The sequence below is a fragment of the Genypterus blacodes genome, unplaced genomic scaffold, assembly GCF_046128005.1.
Source record: "Genypterus blacodes isolate CSIRO-AG114 ecotype Tasmania unplaced genomic scaffold, CSIRO-AGI_Gbla_v1 ptg000032l_1, whole genome shotgun sequence".
NCBI classification, from domain to species: domain Eukaryota; kingdom Metazoa; phylum Chordata; class Actinopteri; order Ophidiiformes; family Ophidiidae; genus Genypterus; species Genypterus blacodes.
In genome coordinates, this window is record NW_027466845.1 from 32593 (window position 1) to 50000 (window position 17408).

The 17408-nt window shown below is 45.0% G+C and overlaps 1 protein-coding gene across 1 annotated transcript in view; it reads right to left on the reverse strand.

Moving 5' to 3' along the window:
- Positions 1 to 222: 222 nt before the first annotated feature.
- gpr4 (G protein-coupled receptor 4) overlaps positions 223 to 17408 on the reverse strand; it is a 25679-nt gene continuing 8493 nt past the window's right edge. The window contains exons 2-4 of the mRNA XM_076145884.1: positions 3750 to 4532; positions 3079 to 3343; positions 223 to 2512 (exon numbers count right to left, since the gene is read on the reverse strand). Of these exons, the coding sequence (XP_076001999.1) occupies positions 1791 to 2512; positions 3079 to 3343; positions 3750 to 3878 (1116 nt within the window). The 5' untranslated portion in view covers positions 3879 to 4532 and the 3' untranslated portion in view covers positions 223 to 1790. The remainder of the gene's footprint in view (positions 2513 to 3078; positions 3344 to 3749; positions 4533 to 17408) is intronic.

Genomic DNA, 17408 nt, shown 5'->3' on the forward strand with positions numbered 1-17408 from the left:
GGTGAGTTTTTGCCTGTTCTCTCTTGTTCTTGTTAGTGCGACAGCTTGCTAATCACTACAGGAAGGATAAAGGTGAACAAATCCATAGAGAGGAAAGTTAAACCTGCATTGTGCAACATTTCTGATAGTATCAAACTGAATGACAGTAATGTAGAACACACATCAGCCATAACAACGCACTGAGGCAATAAGACGTCCAGACAGCCGGCTTGTTTAGGTATTTTACAGATTTCTTTTTCTTTTATGCAACATGACAAGTATCTAATGTAGGAAAAAGAACATAATAAAAATCAAAATGGCAACATATCCCATATAAGAAACTGCAGGACAGTCAAATCTACAAGGCATCTGTAGAGGAATGTAAACAGGTACAGCCAAAGGTCAAAGGTCCAATCCACACCTTTACAGTTCAAGTTGAAATATGGCAACAAATTTAATTAAGACTGTCAGAACCTTTTAATAATAAAACTACATCTTCATTATTTCTTCAATTAACCGCACATACACAAATGATCTTCTCTGCTCCACAGTTAAATAAGAATGTATGGAGTTTAAGTTTGGGATGGTGTGTGTGGAGTGAACCGTGATGGTTACGGCGCCCGTCATGGCTCACATTGAATAAGAAAAACATTCTACTGGAGGCTTTCTCACTATCACAGTTTATGAGCTGAGGTACTTTCAAAAAACTTTGTTATTTCTTTAAAAACGAATGAAATAGCAAAGACATTTACCATTAATCTTTTATATTACATTTGCATTTTAATATGCCCCCCCCCCCATGTTGTACAGTGGGCATCAAACCCCTCTGTCCAGTTGAGTGTTCATGCAGTTACAATTCCAACACGTCTCCATCGCAGAGTGCAGGTGGTTTAAATAACACACTTAAATATTACAAAAATGGAACAACTTTTTTCTACATTTCCTACACATTACAGTTTGTAATGTTCCTACTATGTGTCATGCAGGACAGAACGTACAGAGGGACAATGATGGACTGGTGTTGAATAAGATCTGTCTGGTTTGCTACATCGTGTTCTGAGACATGTTTCACAGCCTGTGCTTGTATAAACACCTTTTGTGGGTCACTCACATAAATGAGCATGAATGGACTCGTGAAGATTTATCATCAGTGGAGTTTGACTGTGTGTGTAACTCCGGCCCTATTTCTGGCCCTCAGTTGACAGATGTGTGTGTGATTACTCAATAAGGAAGGGACCTGTTGCTACCTGCTATTTCTCCTTCAATCAGTCCAATTCAAAATGGTGTTCAGACCATCAAAGCTTTCAGAACTCGGCATCATAAACAAACCCATATCAGACAGGTTGGTTGCTTTCTGATTGGATTGTCGATACACAGCATTTGCTCGACCAATCAAACATTTGTTGGCGTGGTGAGTTTGTGTTGCTTTCACTTTCACACACTTCCTTGCATCAGACTTTGTAGAACCTCTATGTTGTTCAACTTAGAACTTATTGAACTACAAATACTTTCTATATATTCTAAGTGTTAGGTCAAGTCACAAATGTTTCCGTGTTTTTTTAAATCAGTTTGCAAATTCAGCCATTAATGCAGTTTTTCCCCCACAAGGTTTTATACAACCACAGGCTGAAGGCTCCTCTCTTGTCTTGATTGAATGCTTTCATCCAATTCATCCTGCCGTTCCTTGAGTGTGTTCATATTCAGCTTGTACCCCTCCCCTGTGAGGACTCACACCCGGCACGTCTTCAGGCTCACTGTGTCCATTGAGCTGCACAGTTTCAAGCTGTCAACTGTGTGTGCCAGGAAAACAATCATTTCCTTACACTGAGGATGGTCATCTGTAGACACTCCTCCTTCAGAGCCACCAGTTCTGTCTTGTAACTGCTTGTCTTGCCACCATCGTTATATACACATGGCTGCTTCTTTGCTGACAGCGGTGTGTCCATGGTCACTGAGCCGGCATTGAGGATATCAGCGTGTGATGGCGATGAAGACGAGCCTCTCTGGAAGGCGACAGCCAGCAAGGCTGAGAGCGCTCGGCCAACATCGTGCCTTGCCCCCTCGTTGACAAAACAGTACAAAATGGGGTCAGCCACACAGTTAAGGCTGGTCAGCGCCAACGATACGTGGTACGCTGCAAACAAGCGCTCCTCTGAGCCGCAGTCACATGGCTTCTTTAGAAACATGATGCTCCGCCACAGCAGCAGAACGTGATATGGTCCGAAACAGACCAGAACGATGAGGATGAGGCTCAACGCCAGGCGCTGGATTTTGGCTTTTTCTTGACGCTCTGTTGAGACGTTGCAGCGCACGGCTGCTAAGATACCACGATAGGCAACGAGCATGGCTGTCCATGGAGCCAGGAACCCCAGAAAGGTTCGGTAAAGGTTCATCCCTGCCACCCAGTCCTGCATAGGATACTTCTCAAAACAGAAAGTGTGGTTGAATCGATCCTGGAAGAGCTCTTCGTGGAAGAGAGGAGCAGAGTTGGCGACAATCTCGATGATCCACACCATCGCACTGACCAGGACAGCTACAAGAGGGAGAGACACAAGAAGGAAGCGTCAGACTTGCAACTTTAGATGCATATCGGAGTTAAATATTTCGAGGGAAACCTGTTGGGTTTTTTGGTTGGGTTGTTTGTGTGTCTGTCCTTTGGAGTATGTGTTTGTGAGTATGTGAGTATCATGTTTCATGTTGTCACACTGGTACTTCCTTGAGTAAATCTTTGCCCAAGCACAAACAGCACAAACACTCACACTGTGCAAACAGTACAGAATGCCAATACATGGAGTTAAACTTCCAACTTCAGTCTACATCTGAGCTTGATATATATATATATATATCAACAATCAATGTTTTGAATGGTGGAGGAAACTGGAATAACTACTGAACCACTGTGCCTCCCTGATAAGAACAAATGAGACAACCTCTCTTCCTCTTTAAGATTTAAGAGGATGAATGAGACAAATCAATATCATGAGATATTGTGCTGCAGTGTCTTCCCTCTGCCTTATCGATGCCTTGATGACGGTGTCATGAATCTTATGTTACTGCAGCAGAGATCAGAACCACAATGTTGGATATATTATCTCATACCTGTTTTGATTCGCCGGACCTTTGCGAAGCGCAGTGGATACGCCACAGCCAAGTACCTGTCCAAGGATATACAGCAGAGGAAGGCAATGCTGACATATATGTTGGTGTAGAAGATGAAGCCGAACAGCTTGCAGCTCTCCTGTCCATGGATCCAGTCATCGTGCTGCAGGAAGTAGTCAATCCACAGAGGAAGAGTAGCGATGTAGAGGAGGTCAGCCACGGAGAGGTTGATCAGGTAGATGCCAAGCTCGTTACGTTGGCGTACCTGCAGACCATGAAGGGAAGAAGAGAAGCGTGATAAGGAGAAGCTGTGCTCATTCCACACAGAGTCTCACGTGAATACAAATCACTTTAACAATAACAAGCAACATGTACTGTTTGGTTACGTCATTGTTTCAATCCCAGCACAGTTTTAGAACCAGTCTTCATGCTGAGATGGAAGAATAACAATCATCTACAGTGCATTGAAACATCATTCACTTTTAATGGACTGAGGGGCATTAACGTTTGGGATTTGCATGAACGCACCGATGAAACATCAATAACAACCCCTCAGGCTGAATGTACTCAACGTCTGTGGGAGAAAATGAAGATGCTTGACTGTGTGTGCTACAAATACAGATTTGTCTCCAGAAACTGATTTAGAAATCCTGTTTGTATGTGTTCCTTACCTGCATGTAGGCGGCCCACAGAGCCATGCAGTTGGTGGGCAGACCCAGAATGATCACTATGATGTAGAGCGTGGGCTGGAAGTACTGATCCACCTTACTGTCCACATTACAGAATGAGATATTGCACATTGTCTTGCCTGAAATGCTATTTGTGTGTCTGTAAGGGGGAAGGGGGTGTGTGTGTAGGTGTGTGAGACTTGTTTCTCTGTATGAGCTCCTCTCAGCTTTGCTTGTCCATCCTTAGTTTCACCATATTCCAGTTCCAGCAGTTGGACAGTGACATGTTGACTTTAGTGTCCCGCTCAACTTCCACATAACTGTCAAACGCAAGTCGACGCAAGAAAACTAGACGGTCTGTTCCTGGGTTTAGAGAAGGAGCCGGACTTTTCATGGTTCCCGTCCTTCAAACTCTGTCCCTTTCATGCAGCCTGGGAGCATCATAATCCCATCACATGCTTGAAAGTGGCCTCCACATCCCAGCGGTATTGAGGAGAGGAGGAGAAGAAAGGAAAGGGGTGAAATAAAATGTGGTGAAATGAAAGCCTTATCGACGCAGGTCCAGACCTCCTCTGCCTGGGCAGCGCCTCATCAATCTTTTAGAGATTGGAGGTCTGCCAGGTTTTGTGTGCCGGAGAGAGGTTAGGTGTGACGTCTGTCGGTGTGTCTCAAGGCTGAAAGACACAAAGCTCCTCAGCGATGCTTCGGCAAGAGTACAGGCGCATCTTCATCACCCATCAGGACTTTGGAGCAAGCTAGTTGTCCATTCGCCTTGGGCCTCCTGATCTGGAAGACAGAAGACATACCTCTGATTTAGAAACAAGGAAACATCGACAAAAATCAACACAAATTTTAACTGGGTCATAGCCAAATTCAGATTCAGCCCAAATGTCTAAATGTGGAGCTGTGTTTGATACTTCAGTCATTTGGAAAGTCATACGGCAGCCTTGATTTCAAACACTGGGATTCCTTCTAGATTGTTCATCCATTATTCAACACATCAGCATGCATGCCTGGTGTGGAGATGGAGAAGTTCAGACTTGTCTGGGTGGAGACACAGTAACAGAAACTGTCAAAACTGAAGACATTGTTTCGTGCATTTCAGGGATGTCGACAATCCCGTCTTTGTGTTTTGGTCTTTCCCTGCAATCAGGCTCTGTGCGTGCATAAGCATCTTGTTCTCAAATTAAATGTTCTTGTGGGAGCAAACAAAACAAGGACCACCCTGGACATGGAAACATCCTTCCACCCTTCCAGCAACATTCTGCAATCTCTTTCTGGGGACTAACAAAGATGGAGGTAGGAAGCAGCAAGAACAATGAAGCTGCAGGAATGTATCTTGGTGACAATAACGCAGAGGCATTTCAACAACTCATGACAACACGGAACATGCTGACAGCCGTGTTACAGGGACCTCACATAGAGCGCAGAGGGGCGGCACAGGAAATGGGATAAGCATTATGTAAAGCTTCATGTAAACATGACCTGAATATGAAGGAGAGAGTAAAAGAGGAAGAGAGATAAGCTCGGCTTCACTGGATCACTCTTCACTTTCTCACTTTCCACCCTGATGTCAGCATCTCTTAAACTGCTTTGACATGTTTGCATGTTGCCATTTTTACTCCAAATATGTCTTTGCTCCTTGCATCATGTATCTTCTTGACTTTCTGCCAGTTAAGGCCCCCTCCTGTCCTCCACCTCCGCACACTCATTTCACTCTGCAGCAGTAAATTACAAAGAGCAACATGACAACCTTGTTGCTGTTGCCCGGTTTACAACTGGTTCTCATTTCCGCTAATTTTAGTCTAATTTGGCCAATCTTCATGCTACTTTGGACTCAAGAGAAACAAAAACAAATGTCCTGGAAAAAATGTTTTGTTCCTGTGGTTGAATTCCTTGTTGGTTCTATTTAGTGCAAAAGCCCCAATATGGAGCTAGGACCTGTGTCTCAGCTGAAGTCTTTCACTGGACTTAGACTTAGTCCAGTGAGGTGATTATCTTGGCCTTTTAAACTGGGATGATCTCAACTTCAAGCACAGGAGCCTCTGATATCTTTAAACGGACTCTTACTGTTTTCCTAAGGCAGATTTATCCTGGGGTTTGAAGGCCCAAGGTCCCATTGGACTTTGAGCTGAGTTATTAGCTGCAGCAGAATGTTGGGTTTTCACAAAATAACATAACTAGTGATTATTGAACCTTTGCTAAAAATGCTTGAAAACAACATTTTGATAATTGAAGATCTTGACCTTTCACCCAAAAACAACAGAAGCCAGCAGCTGACTTTGATCTCAGCAGTGCAGGAGAGGATTTCAGGGTGTGTTCAGTCTGAAGAGAAGACCTGTGTCTGTGTCCAAACCAGTCTACAAACAGGAAGTGAAGGAAACAGCTTCAGAGTCTGATGATGTAACAGTTAGTTGTGTGGGACATTGACTTGACAGAGCCGTAGACAGTATGTACACGTCACATATATAAGCAAACACACACATACGTACTCAATTAGTCCAGTTGTATAGTGACCTTGTCGTCCTTGTTGGTGGAACAACCCATGTTTACAGTATATGCTGATGTAGATGTGGGTCACGACTGGTTTTCTTCCAGAATTCCTGTTTTTGCACCTTTCCTGTGGCTAAAATGAGCCTGTGGGTCTTTGTTTGTTTCCATGTTTCTCCACACTGAGGCGTCTAACCTCGTCTGTCATCACAGCACAGACGGGCTTTCCTTCCTCTCCAACACTGATGACAGAACCACCCATGTCTTCTCACCTTTCAGATATGTGTGTGTGTGTGTGTGTGTGTGTGTGTGTGTGTGTGTGTGTGTGTGTGTGTGTGTGTGTGTGTGTGTGTGTGTGTGTGTGTGTGTGTGTGTGTGTGCGCGCGCGTGTGTGTGTGTGTTTGTTTGTTTGTGCACCACAGTGTGTGATTATGACATCGAGCTTAAAACACCCATTTGATTAAAAGCAAACGGGAGGATTGATGAGTAAGACGGTTCAGCCCCGGTCTCACAATCAAAGTTTGTTTTGTTGAATGAAGCTCAAGATGCAAGTAAAGGTAAAATAAAAATAAATATTAGTACAGTCAGTGTCGAATACAAGTCTTCACTGCAGTGTGTGACCAAAGTGTATTAAACTTCCTTGACTTCCTTTAAATACAGATACAGACAGATTTGTTTGGACATTAGCTGAAAGTGTGTGAGAGTAGTTAGACATGCAGAATAAGAAGAAAGAGGTGAGTGTCTATGTGTGTTTGTACTGCAGAGGAGGTTGGGCTTCCGTGTCTTGCTCAAAGGCACCTTGTCAGTCCTTAATTAGTGAAATGATAACAATGACAGTGACATGAACGTGTTCCATCCTGTCACACAGCAACGGTAAAAATTAGGTTTGTTGTCTCAGTGATACTGATCACACCGTCTGCACACATTGCCAACACACACACACACACACACACACACACACACACACACACACACACACACACACACACACACACACACACACACACACACACACACACACACACAAACACACACACACACACACACACACACACACACACACACACACTCGTCTCTCTCACTCTGTGCTGTGGTTTGTGTGCGTGAAATCGTGTGTGGGAGTGTTTATTTTCCTTCATGCTGTCATCACAGTCGTTACAGTTTCTGACACGGAGGATCTGTTCTGCAGAGCGTTTATGTTTTATCACCCGCCAAGTGAAATTAACTGTGCTTCAGTCATTTAATGCGTTTTTATGTAAATGTCTGACTTGGCAAAATATCTCAGCTTTTAATAGTCAAAGTAATAAAAGAAGAAATGATCTTCAAACATTGAAGGAGAGGCACGGTGCCCTCTGGACACACACACACACACACACACACACATTCACACTCCCACCTACAGCTGACATGCATGTCCTCAGACGGGGACAAAGACAGAGCCCACGCAGACACACAGAGACTAGAGCGTTTACATCTGAGGACAGCGTGGCAACATAAAGGCACATTTCCATTAAATATGGAGGAAATACTTTCCATTTCCATAAAAAGACAGAGGTGCCACAAAGCCGCAGTTATGCAAATCGCAGCGGGACAGCAGGTTCATGAAGTTTATTAGAAAAGTGTGTGTGTGTGTGTACAATGGAGGCCTATATCAACCTGTTCTGTGCTGTCCCACACAGCATAGCAGCGTTTGATCAGCTGCCAGAGGAGATTAGGTCAAAGCAACCATGCAGACATCACACTGGCTGTCGCCACACACACACACACACACACACACCTTCTCGTTCCCACTTGTTCTTCTCACATACCACACATACACAGATGTTCTCTATTTCATGAACAAACATATGCAGCATAAAAATCACAAACATTCATACGAACACACACATCACATTCCTCTCTCTCTCTCTCTCTCTCCCTCTCTCTCTCTCTCTCTCTCTCTCTCTCTCTCTCTCTCTCTCACACACACACACACACACACAGATCTAAATGTGGACCCTCTCGTCTCTCCTACACCCTCTTTGTTCAGGTTGTTGGCTTTTTTCCGAGTAACCAAACCCTCATCATCATGGTCTCCACATTCGCTGGATGAAATTCAACTCTGGCATCAGAGGGACGAGAGATCGAACAGCAACCAACATCAAATCAGCTTTGATGTTTAAATACTGGAAGTGTTTTCAGCTGAGATCAATGTCAAGTCCACACGCTTTACATGAGCACCAGATGAAGTCACCACATGTGTCACACACACACACACACACACACACACACGTCCAACATGAGTTCTGTCCTTAGACATAAACTACAACAATGATTGGAGTTCATGGACAAATAATTTCTATTTTCAAGGTAAAGCTTGAAAATACAGATTTGTTTTGATTTGCCTTGTTAACATGAAGCGCAACAGGTTTGAATTTGTTTTTTTACTTAATTGTATTAAAGCTCACAAGCCAACAGCTCAGTTTAGATCACACACACACACACACACCATCATGCAGGCTGATCAGCTCGTACTGCATCAGTGCCTTCATACACGACCGGCATTTCCTCATGAAGCTTTGTGACTGTCGATCTTTACAATACTGCGATCCATCTGCCGACAGCAGCTTCCTCTATAAGGGGAAACAGCCACAAATTAAAGATGTCACAGGGTCACAGAGCCAGGAAAGCATGTGCAGTGGAAGTTAAGATGTTGTAATTTAATTAACCAAGTGGGTGAAGCATGAAGTGCCAGTGAAAGTGAAACAAGTTTGTGAGGATTGTTTGTCCATGAGGTGAAGGACGTGAGGGGAAAACTGAATTTAGCTTTTAAAGATCTGATTTATTCTAGGAAATAGAAACGTTTCCAAACCCTCAAACTATGGTAATGAGTCTAACTTTCTTAATATAAATGCCATCAACCGTCAGGATTTGAGCCAAGGCTCTAATCTGAAGTGTCATCAAGTCTCCACGCCCAGATTATGTCCTCACAGTGAAGGACAGGCCCACATTGGGAAACAGTTTGAAGCCAAGTGGGTAATGAACAAAAGACCTTAGAAATCCCCAAAGTCCTCATATTCATACGGTCCTCAGTGCTCTTCAAACAGCTGGGAGAGAGTTCAAACACACATTTAGGTATTCTTCTCTCTGTCTCTCAGTTTATTCTTTAGTGTTAAAAAGGATAGAGATTTGTTGACCTTGTGATCGAGGCCAGAAACCACAGCAGAAACGTTTCAATGTATTTGTTCTGTTCAGGTAAACTCAGTAAAGCAACACCAGTCACATGGATCCACTCTGACAGTTTATCAGGCAAAGGTTTGATGATGTCAAAGGAAATCATGGATTTCCCGAGACTGCATCAGTCTCTTCCTGCGGTCAGTCTGAGTGGTCCTTGGCGTTGTATGACCTCATGTAGGACCAACGCGGCTGAGGCTGAGCAGCATCAGGCAGCAACAGACACATTAGAACTGGTTTAAATTAATCTGTTCCTTCAACAAAACCTGCTTGTTTCAGGGAAAATCTGATTAGAATGACGAGGGCTTGAAAACAAGCGACTGCACTGAGCTAATCAGTAACACAAGGAGCTTCAGATGATGAGAGAGCAGCGCTGTGACCCAGGATTCTAGTACTTTGCTTTAATTCAGTCACATTGAAACTGTATTAAGCTCCTCTGGAGAGCGGCTGTCAGGACAGTAATGGATATTAACTCTTGTTTTGTTTATGTTGGTTTGGTTTCCCAGCTGACCAATTGAGACCATCTGCTTCCTGAATTAAGTGAGTTGAGAGACTCTGACACTGCCTGGACACAAACATCAGCTGGTAGAGTCAGACGGATAGATGAGATGATGGGACAAAGGCTGATAGTAACGTTTTGGATGAGCGGTCTCAGTACAACATGATGTCATTGTAGCCCAAACGTCTGCCAGAAACACAAACAGCTTTCAGCAAATAATGAATATTAATTCCCAAAGAGCTACAAGGGCACGAAAAACCTGCTCCATGTTTGGTTCTATTCTCCATAGTGTGAGAAGAGAAAATCAGGCTTTTGTTCACATAGCGTGACTTAATGGTGTGTGTGTGACGTCTGCTGTCTGGGTTATGTTTTCTTTTCTTTTGTTTCGTGTCATTCGTTCATGGTTTCCTGTTTTATTTTGTAAGACTTGACTTAACTTCTGCCCCGCCCTGATTAGTCTGCCCCGCCCTGATTAGTCCCACCTGTCCCTTGTGTGTTTCAGTCAAAATGTGGATCTAATACAAGAACTGGAACATTGCTATCAAACTGAGAACTTCTCTGAATGTTCCAGAGTGTTCAATGTAAATGTTGTCCACACAGATCTGTTTTGGATCAGAGCCCCCAGCTGTGCCCGCTCTGGAACCTGTTCAAAGGTTTCCTTTACGATCTCAGTAATCCCCTGAGATGAGGCAAATCTAAATAAAGGGGAATATTTTTGTTATTGAAAATCAATTCCTAATGCTGTGGAGAGGGAGCCTATCACCAATCCTTCTGGGGACTCAAACTGAACCGGCAGCGCTCTGTTTACACACATGCCCCTCCAACATTTGGTCCGCTCATACTGCAGAATTTTCTCCTGAGAAATGTCTGTAGAGGACCTAAGGGGAATAAGAGAGAGAGCTTTGATCCAGGAGAGACGCCAGTGTGCGAGCCGCTCCTAAAGAGGAACATTCTGCCAGCAACAACAAGTGTTCAGAGGAGACCACGATGGTGAAGCCCACTGACATAAAACAGCTTAAGACTGAGCTTGTCCTCTTAGGGTGACACATAAATGAATGATGCCAGAGTGGAGAGCTGCACTCTGTCATACGTTACTGCCCCGTGTCACTGATTATTGCTTTTCATGTGACCTTGGGTGTGTATTTCAAATGTGGGTGACGTTTTTCCATAAAACTGCCTAATTTAAAGGGTGTTCATCGACAGGGAGAAGAAATACTGTCCAGTTCATCTTCACGCTGCTGATTTTTAGTGACCCGTGTGTCTTCAGTGGTCACATGGGTGAAAGGTTACAAAGGGAAGGAAGGAAGGAAATGAATGATGTTAGAAAGGACGGGAGAAAGGGAAAGAGATGACTGGAAATGTTTTGTATAGAAACAATCGGTTCGATTGACGGGTGAAGATGCTTTTAGCTTGGTGAACAGTTTGGTATATAAGGTTCAAACCTGATATCTTTAACATGTTTACAGACTAAAATGTTGCAAAGTTACTGACAATCGTCTACAGCTTTACCTATTGTTTCTAAATTCACGAACACGCAAATTGCTGAGAACATGTGTCGTGCCATAACAAAACACACAATCGCTCCCAAATCCTGAAAATGAACTCTGGTTATTCTTAGCCACTCCTTGTTTCTCTTTTTCATACGTACACAACTGCATCCTTAGCAGACATGTGAGGGTAACTTAAGGACAGGCAACAGGCATGCAATCAAGTAAACAGGAGGGACTAATATTGATCCTTGGGGGACACCAGTGTTGTACTGGAGCTCTCCCTTTGACTGTTCTAGTCTGGTTGACTGATAATAATACCGCAGACTGCTCGTGAGAACTGTAAATACAACTTGCTGCTCTGTTCCATGGAGAATAGCTGCACAAAATGTAAAGATACACAACGAAACACAAAAAGGTTTGTTTCATGTAGGAGTCAGAGGCTGCAGCCGCCTCCACAGTTCTCATTGGAGGCATCAGAGGCCTACAGGAAAACTTCAGCCGTTTGTTCTCTGTGTGTGTCTGAGGCTCCTGTGGCATCGTCCACATCACCGCCTCATGACTACGGGATGGGCAACAGTCAAACTAACAGAGGAAAATGGGAACTGCCCGGTAATCAGACCTGTAATCCACAGTGGACCATCAAAGAAATAAGATGCCAAACCATTTTATTTAAACCTCCAAACGTCTCCTAATCGCTTCATCTCCCAGTCCCATGCTTGTATATTTACACAGCCATCATTCCATTCAAACGAGCCCTTCGGTGCTCCTGCCTTATGGCGCCAGACGCGTTTGGTAGGAGTTTTATGTGGTGAATGACGCCGCAGCCGAAGCTCCTGGCACTCTTTGATGGGAATCACACAGAAGCTTCACCACATTTCTAACCCTGCAGATCAATGATGTTAAATCAGCTGGAATAAACCCAAACTCTGCTGCCTCTCTGCTTTTATAGTCCGAGCGTTACACTTTTACTAGCAACTCTTAAGGGAAATGAAACATATGAGCGCAACAGGTTTACAGCAGGCTTCCCCATTTGGTGAAACCTTATAAACCAGTAAAGATAAGAGATGAGATGAGATGAGATGTGATCACAGTAACATTACACCTCCTGGACGTTAAAGCCACTGAGTTATTCAACCTAAAATGTCATTCAGCCTGGATAGAAGTGACGACGCAGCTCCACAAGAAGCTCAGGCCGCAAACCAGGCGACCTGCAGCAGCTTCTCCACTGCTGCAGGATGTGAAAAGTAACATTTCAGCCAATTAGGGTAAAGATTGTCCCAGAGAAATAAGTAATGAAGTAAAGAAAGAAAAGAACAAACAAGTGTGCCCTCATGTTCCCTTTGAGGCTCACAGGCTGAAGCTATGTGAACACACTCCATGTGAATTCCCTCTTGCGGTTGTTTGTGTCAGTGGCGACAGTTGGGCTGCATCTTTCTCTGGCAGCTCAGAGTTTGAGACAGGCATCCCAGAGGGCAGCACCCCGGGGGGCCTGACGGTCATCACCAGTTGTAAACAGGAGGGGAAGAATGCTCGGTGTCAGCTCCCACAAGTGCGGTGGGAAAAGCTGCTGCTGCGTCATTTCCGAAAGGCCAAACCAATAAACAAGGAGAGGGGACGAGAGGAGAGGAGAGGAGAGGAGAGGAGAGGAGAGGAGAGGAGAGGAGAGGAGAGGAGAGGAGAGAGGGGACAAGAGGAGGAGAGCGAATGAGAGGGGAGGAGAGGAGACAGGACAAGAGGAGAGGAGGAGAGGGGATGAGAGGAGACGAGAGGATGAGAGGATGAGAGGATGAGAGGGGACAAGTAGAGAAAAGAGGGGAGCAGAGGAGAGGGGAGAGAAGACGAGAGGGGACGAGAGGAGAAGGTACAAGAGGAGAGGGGCCAAAGGCAAAGGCGAAGAGAAGAGGAGACGGAAGAAGAGGAGGAGAGAGGACAAGGAGAGAGAGGTGAGGGGATGAGAGGGAACAAGAAAAGAGGAGTGGAGAGGAGGAGATGGGAGGAGACGAGCATTGACTGTGTGTGTGTGTGTGTGTGTGTGTGTGTGTGTGTGTGTAGTTTAGGACACAGGATGACCCCAGCAGGCGTCCTAATCACCGTTCTCTTCCTGCCACATTCTGCCTGATAATGAGGATGAACTGAGGCTGAACGTGGGAACACGATCCAGAGCGACACACAGAGAGGAAGAAGAAGAAGAAGAAGAAGAGAGGAGCCAGGAGCAAAGTGACGCAGGACACAAGGGTCTAATCTAAGAGAGAAACAGGAAGAGCATTGTTCTTTACCCCATCATCAGAGCCAATCAGAGAAACGCCAGCGGGACCAAAATATAGAAGAAAGTGTCAAGAGAGGAGGAGGAGAAGGAGGAGGAGGAGGAAGAAGAAGGAGAAGAGAGAGGAGAAGATGGTATGAAGACAGAAAAGGAAGATGCAGCAGGGACGTGACTCCAGAAGGTGCTGAGTGTGTCCCCTCAAAGCTCTGTGGCGCACACACACACACACACACACACACACACAGCCCACTGATCCTGGAGTTTAATGATCCATATGTTTATGTTTAGTCTTCACTTTTAAAGCAGCAGTCTGTAACCTTTTAATACCATTTTTATGACATCCTGCTTATAAATTGAGCGATGTGTGAAAAGCGTCACGTCTCTGTAGCTCCTGATGATGGAACCTTTCACGCCGCCAACAAATACCACCACTGACCACAAGGGGCATCACGACCTCAGCGCCAACCATCATCCAGCATCAGACAAGTTCAACTATAAGCTCCGAAAAAAGAAGTGAACTTGTGAATTGCTACTGTGTGTGTGTGTGTGTGTGTGTGTGTGTGTGTGTCTTGGCGGCATCATAACAACAACAACACCTCCTGCTGTGTGGACTCTGGCAGATGTTCCAGTTGTGACGTGGCACATGTGCTGACATGAATTCATTTAATGTTCCATTTGTGACCTAATGTGGAACAAGTGACGGGCCGGCAGAGCTGCGTTTGCTGTTTTATTGCCGTTTCAGCATCAGAGTGGAGTTCTGCTGCTTCACTTCCCACAGATCTGGAGGTCTGGATGTGGGATTCTCTGCTGATGGAGTTCAGACATGCTGGCCCTCTCTCTACTCAGTCCCTCTTCTGTTTATTCAGAATCAACCCCATAACTTACTAATGCCTCGCTTCCCGTGTGGCCCTGAACTTCATGGGGAAGCAGCGGCCACAGAGCGACCAGAGCAGCAAAGGTAAAAGCTTTCATGAGCATCTGTTGGCGCTCTTTGGAGAAGTGAAACTGAAAGTGTGCGTTGTTTTACTCCACACTGTTTATAACCCAATGAAGTGAGAAGATAACAGAAACACAGAAGACGTGTACTTCCTGTTACAAGCCGCGCCCCCTTCCACCTCCCTAGCCCCGCCTACAAGGACCAAAGGCTTCCTCCTCCCTGGCCCAGTGTGAGCGTTCAGTACCAGCAGGTATAAACTGCTTCAGACAAACTGTGGCTCTAATGTCCGTCTAACTGAGACCTTTACAATCTGCTGACAGCTGAGTGATGAAACGTGATTACACCCTCTGTAACACAGATCAGTCACAGACACACACACTCCTCACTGCACTCAGCCCTCAAATTAAGATCTGCTAAAACAGCCATCAAGACACCGGATCAGACAGGTCGGATGTCAGCTGAAGCCTTTTATCGTCATCGTTCATCTAAACGTCTTGTGTCTGACAGAGCCTGTGACATGTTGCCTAACCTGTATCCCGCTGAGCCTGAACTGAGTCCAGGTACGCCACACGTGACCCCATATGACAGACACGCCTCATCTCCCATCGGCCGCTCGCCCGGTGACATACGGTACATGTACGCCGTGTACCGGCACACGCTTCTGGCTGGGACATGGGTGTCCCGTGCTGAGGTAGTGCACCTTCCTCCAGAGATACTACGGAAAGTGATTACGCTGCTGGAGACTGATCCTTTCTAATCATACTGTCTGGCTGCTTGGTCCAGATATGCCTCATCATCTGCACTGTAATCTAATCTGAAGTCACTGTGCACCGTGACTCACCTGTAACAGGATTAGGCCTTTGATGGATCGCTGTAATAACGGTGACCCTGCTCCGCCTCCGACAACAAACACACTCCACCTACACCGCCTGTGTGTTAGAGGGATCGGGGATGTCGTTGCATATTATTTATCATTTGCGGCGACTCATGAGCTGGGAGGTCGTTTGGAGCGCTACAGGATCTCATTCTGCAGTAAAGGAGGCGGGGCTTGTGTCACTTATGGACACCAGGTGATGCTCAGTGTGAGCGGTGCTGTTGAACTCCAGGCAGCAGTAAATTAGGAGTATCTGCCGACTCATCAGCTCCGGTTGCGGTGGCACGTTGTCACAGTGAGGAAACACACTTAGCGATGACAGCAGAGGCTCACATCACAACACGGGTTGTGTTTGTGTCGTTTACATGCCGGGGTAACAACATTTACATTTGCATAATCATGGTATCTTTGTTTAAATTTGCCTCAATCACACTTTAGTTCAAACTTTAACGTACAAGTGAACTTATTGATTGAATCTAAATGAGAGAAGTGAGTCTCCATTGATAGTCACACAATGTCCGGAACATTCTATGATCCTAAAAAGGCTGTTTGAGGGGAAATGTGAGCTTTTAAAATAACCTTAATGAAAGTTTGAGTCATTGGTTTGTGTAACCTGAGCTGCTGATGTGCCTGTGAGCAAACAGATCAGCTGAGACAGACGCAGTGACACAAATACACACAAATATGTACAAACATGTCCTCGCACACACACACACAATGACAGTCCTGCATCAGTTTGCTGTGGAGTGTGAAGTGAGAGGCACCGCATGATAACAGCTTCCAGCCAGTAATCATGAACCCTGACACACACACACACACACACACACACACACACACACACACACACACACACACTGGACCCTGAGTCACCACACTGAAGCTCTGTCAGCACCTCACCTGTGTGTGTTTGTGTGTGTGTGTGTGTGTGTGTGTGTGTGTGTGTGTGTGTGTGGCCTGGTTCACACTCCAGGACCTCTCAGCTCTAACAGATGTTGAACACCGTTGAAGTGTTTTGGTCTTGTCACACACACACACACAGTTTCCACTCACACTCTCAATACTGGAAATCACAAAATATCTCTCAGGATTTCTACTTCTTCTGCTTACTTAAGTTTCAGTTTCATCCAGGTTTCATTCTGAGATCAAGAAGGACGAAACATGAATGAAATCTTCCTCAGCCGGCCTCAGTGTTGCTTTTTATTTCGTCATTATTCAGTTTGTTTCTAAAATTACACTTGACCAGGTTCACAGAGCAAAATGTTCTTCCTTCCCTCTGTCACATCAATCACACAGGGAAACATTCAGGGAGTTCTGTGGTGAAAAACTGGAACTCTGCACAATGTAAACACACCGTTTATATTCAGAGGTTTGCTCGTTTTTCATTTGTCTCACTTCCTGTTTCTATATCAGGCTACAGGAAGGTGAACCAATCAAACCAGTCACAGAGACTCGCTTTGCTCTCCACACAACTTTGAAAACAGGCTGAAATCTGCTTTGTCATTATTTTGGAAGAGGCGATTCTGTCTCTGAACGGCAGCCGAGTTAATGAAAGCATAAATAAATAAAAAGGTTCTATCCTGCTGTTGTTCTGCTTCAGCACGTTTCAGCCTCTCCATCCTGTTTCTGTGGATTGGACTTGTTTTTGTTCATAATATCAACATCATATCTAGTTCTCCGCCCTCACCTTTAGACCAGAGGGAGTAAGAGGCTCCAGTCCAGCTTTCTTAGTGCTAATCAGGCGTCTGAGCTGCTTTATCCGTGATGTTATTCAAGGATTTAAGTATTTCTTCTCCCGCTGGCAGCCACCCAAAAGAGACAAACAGCCACACAAAACCTAAATCCAATCCATGTGCGGGACACTTCACACTCTGTGGACGGACGTTTGTGATGCAAATA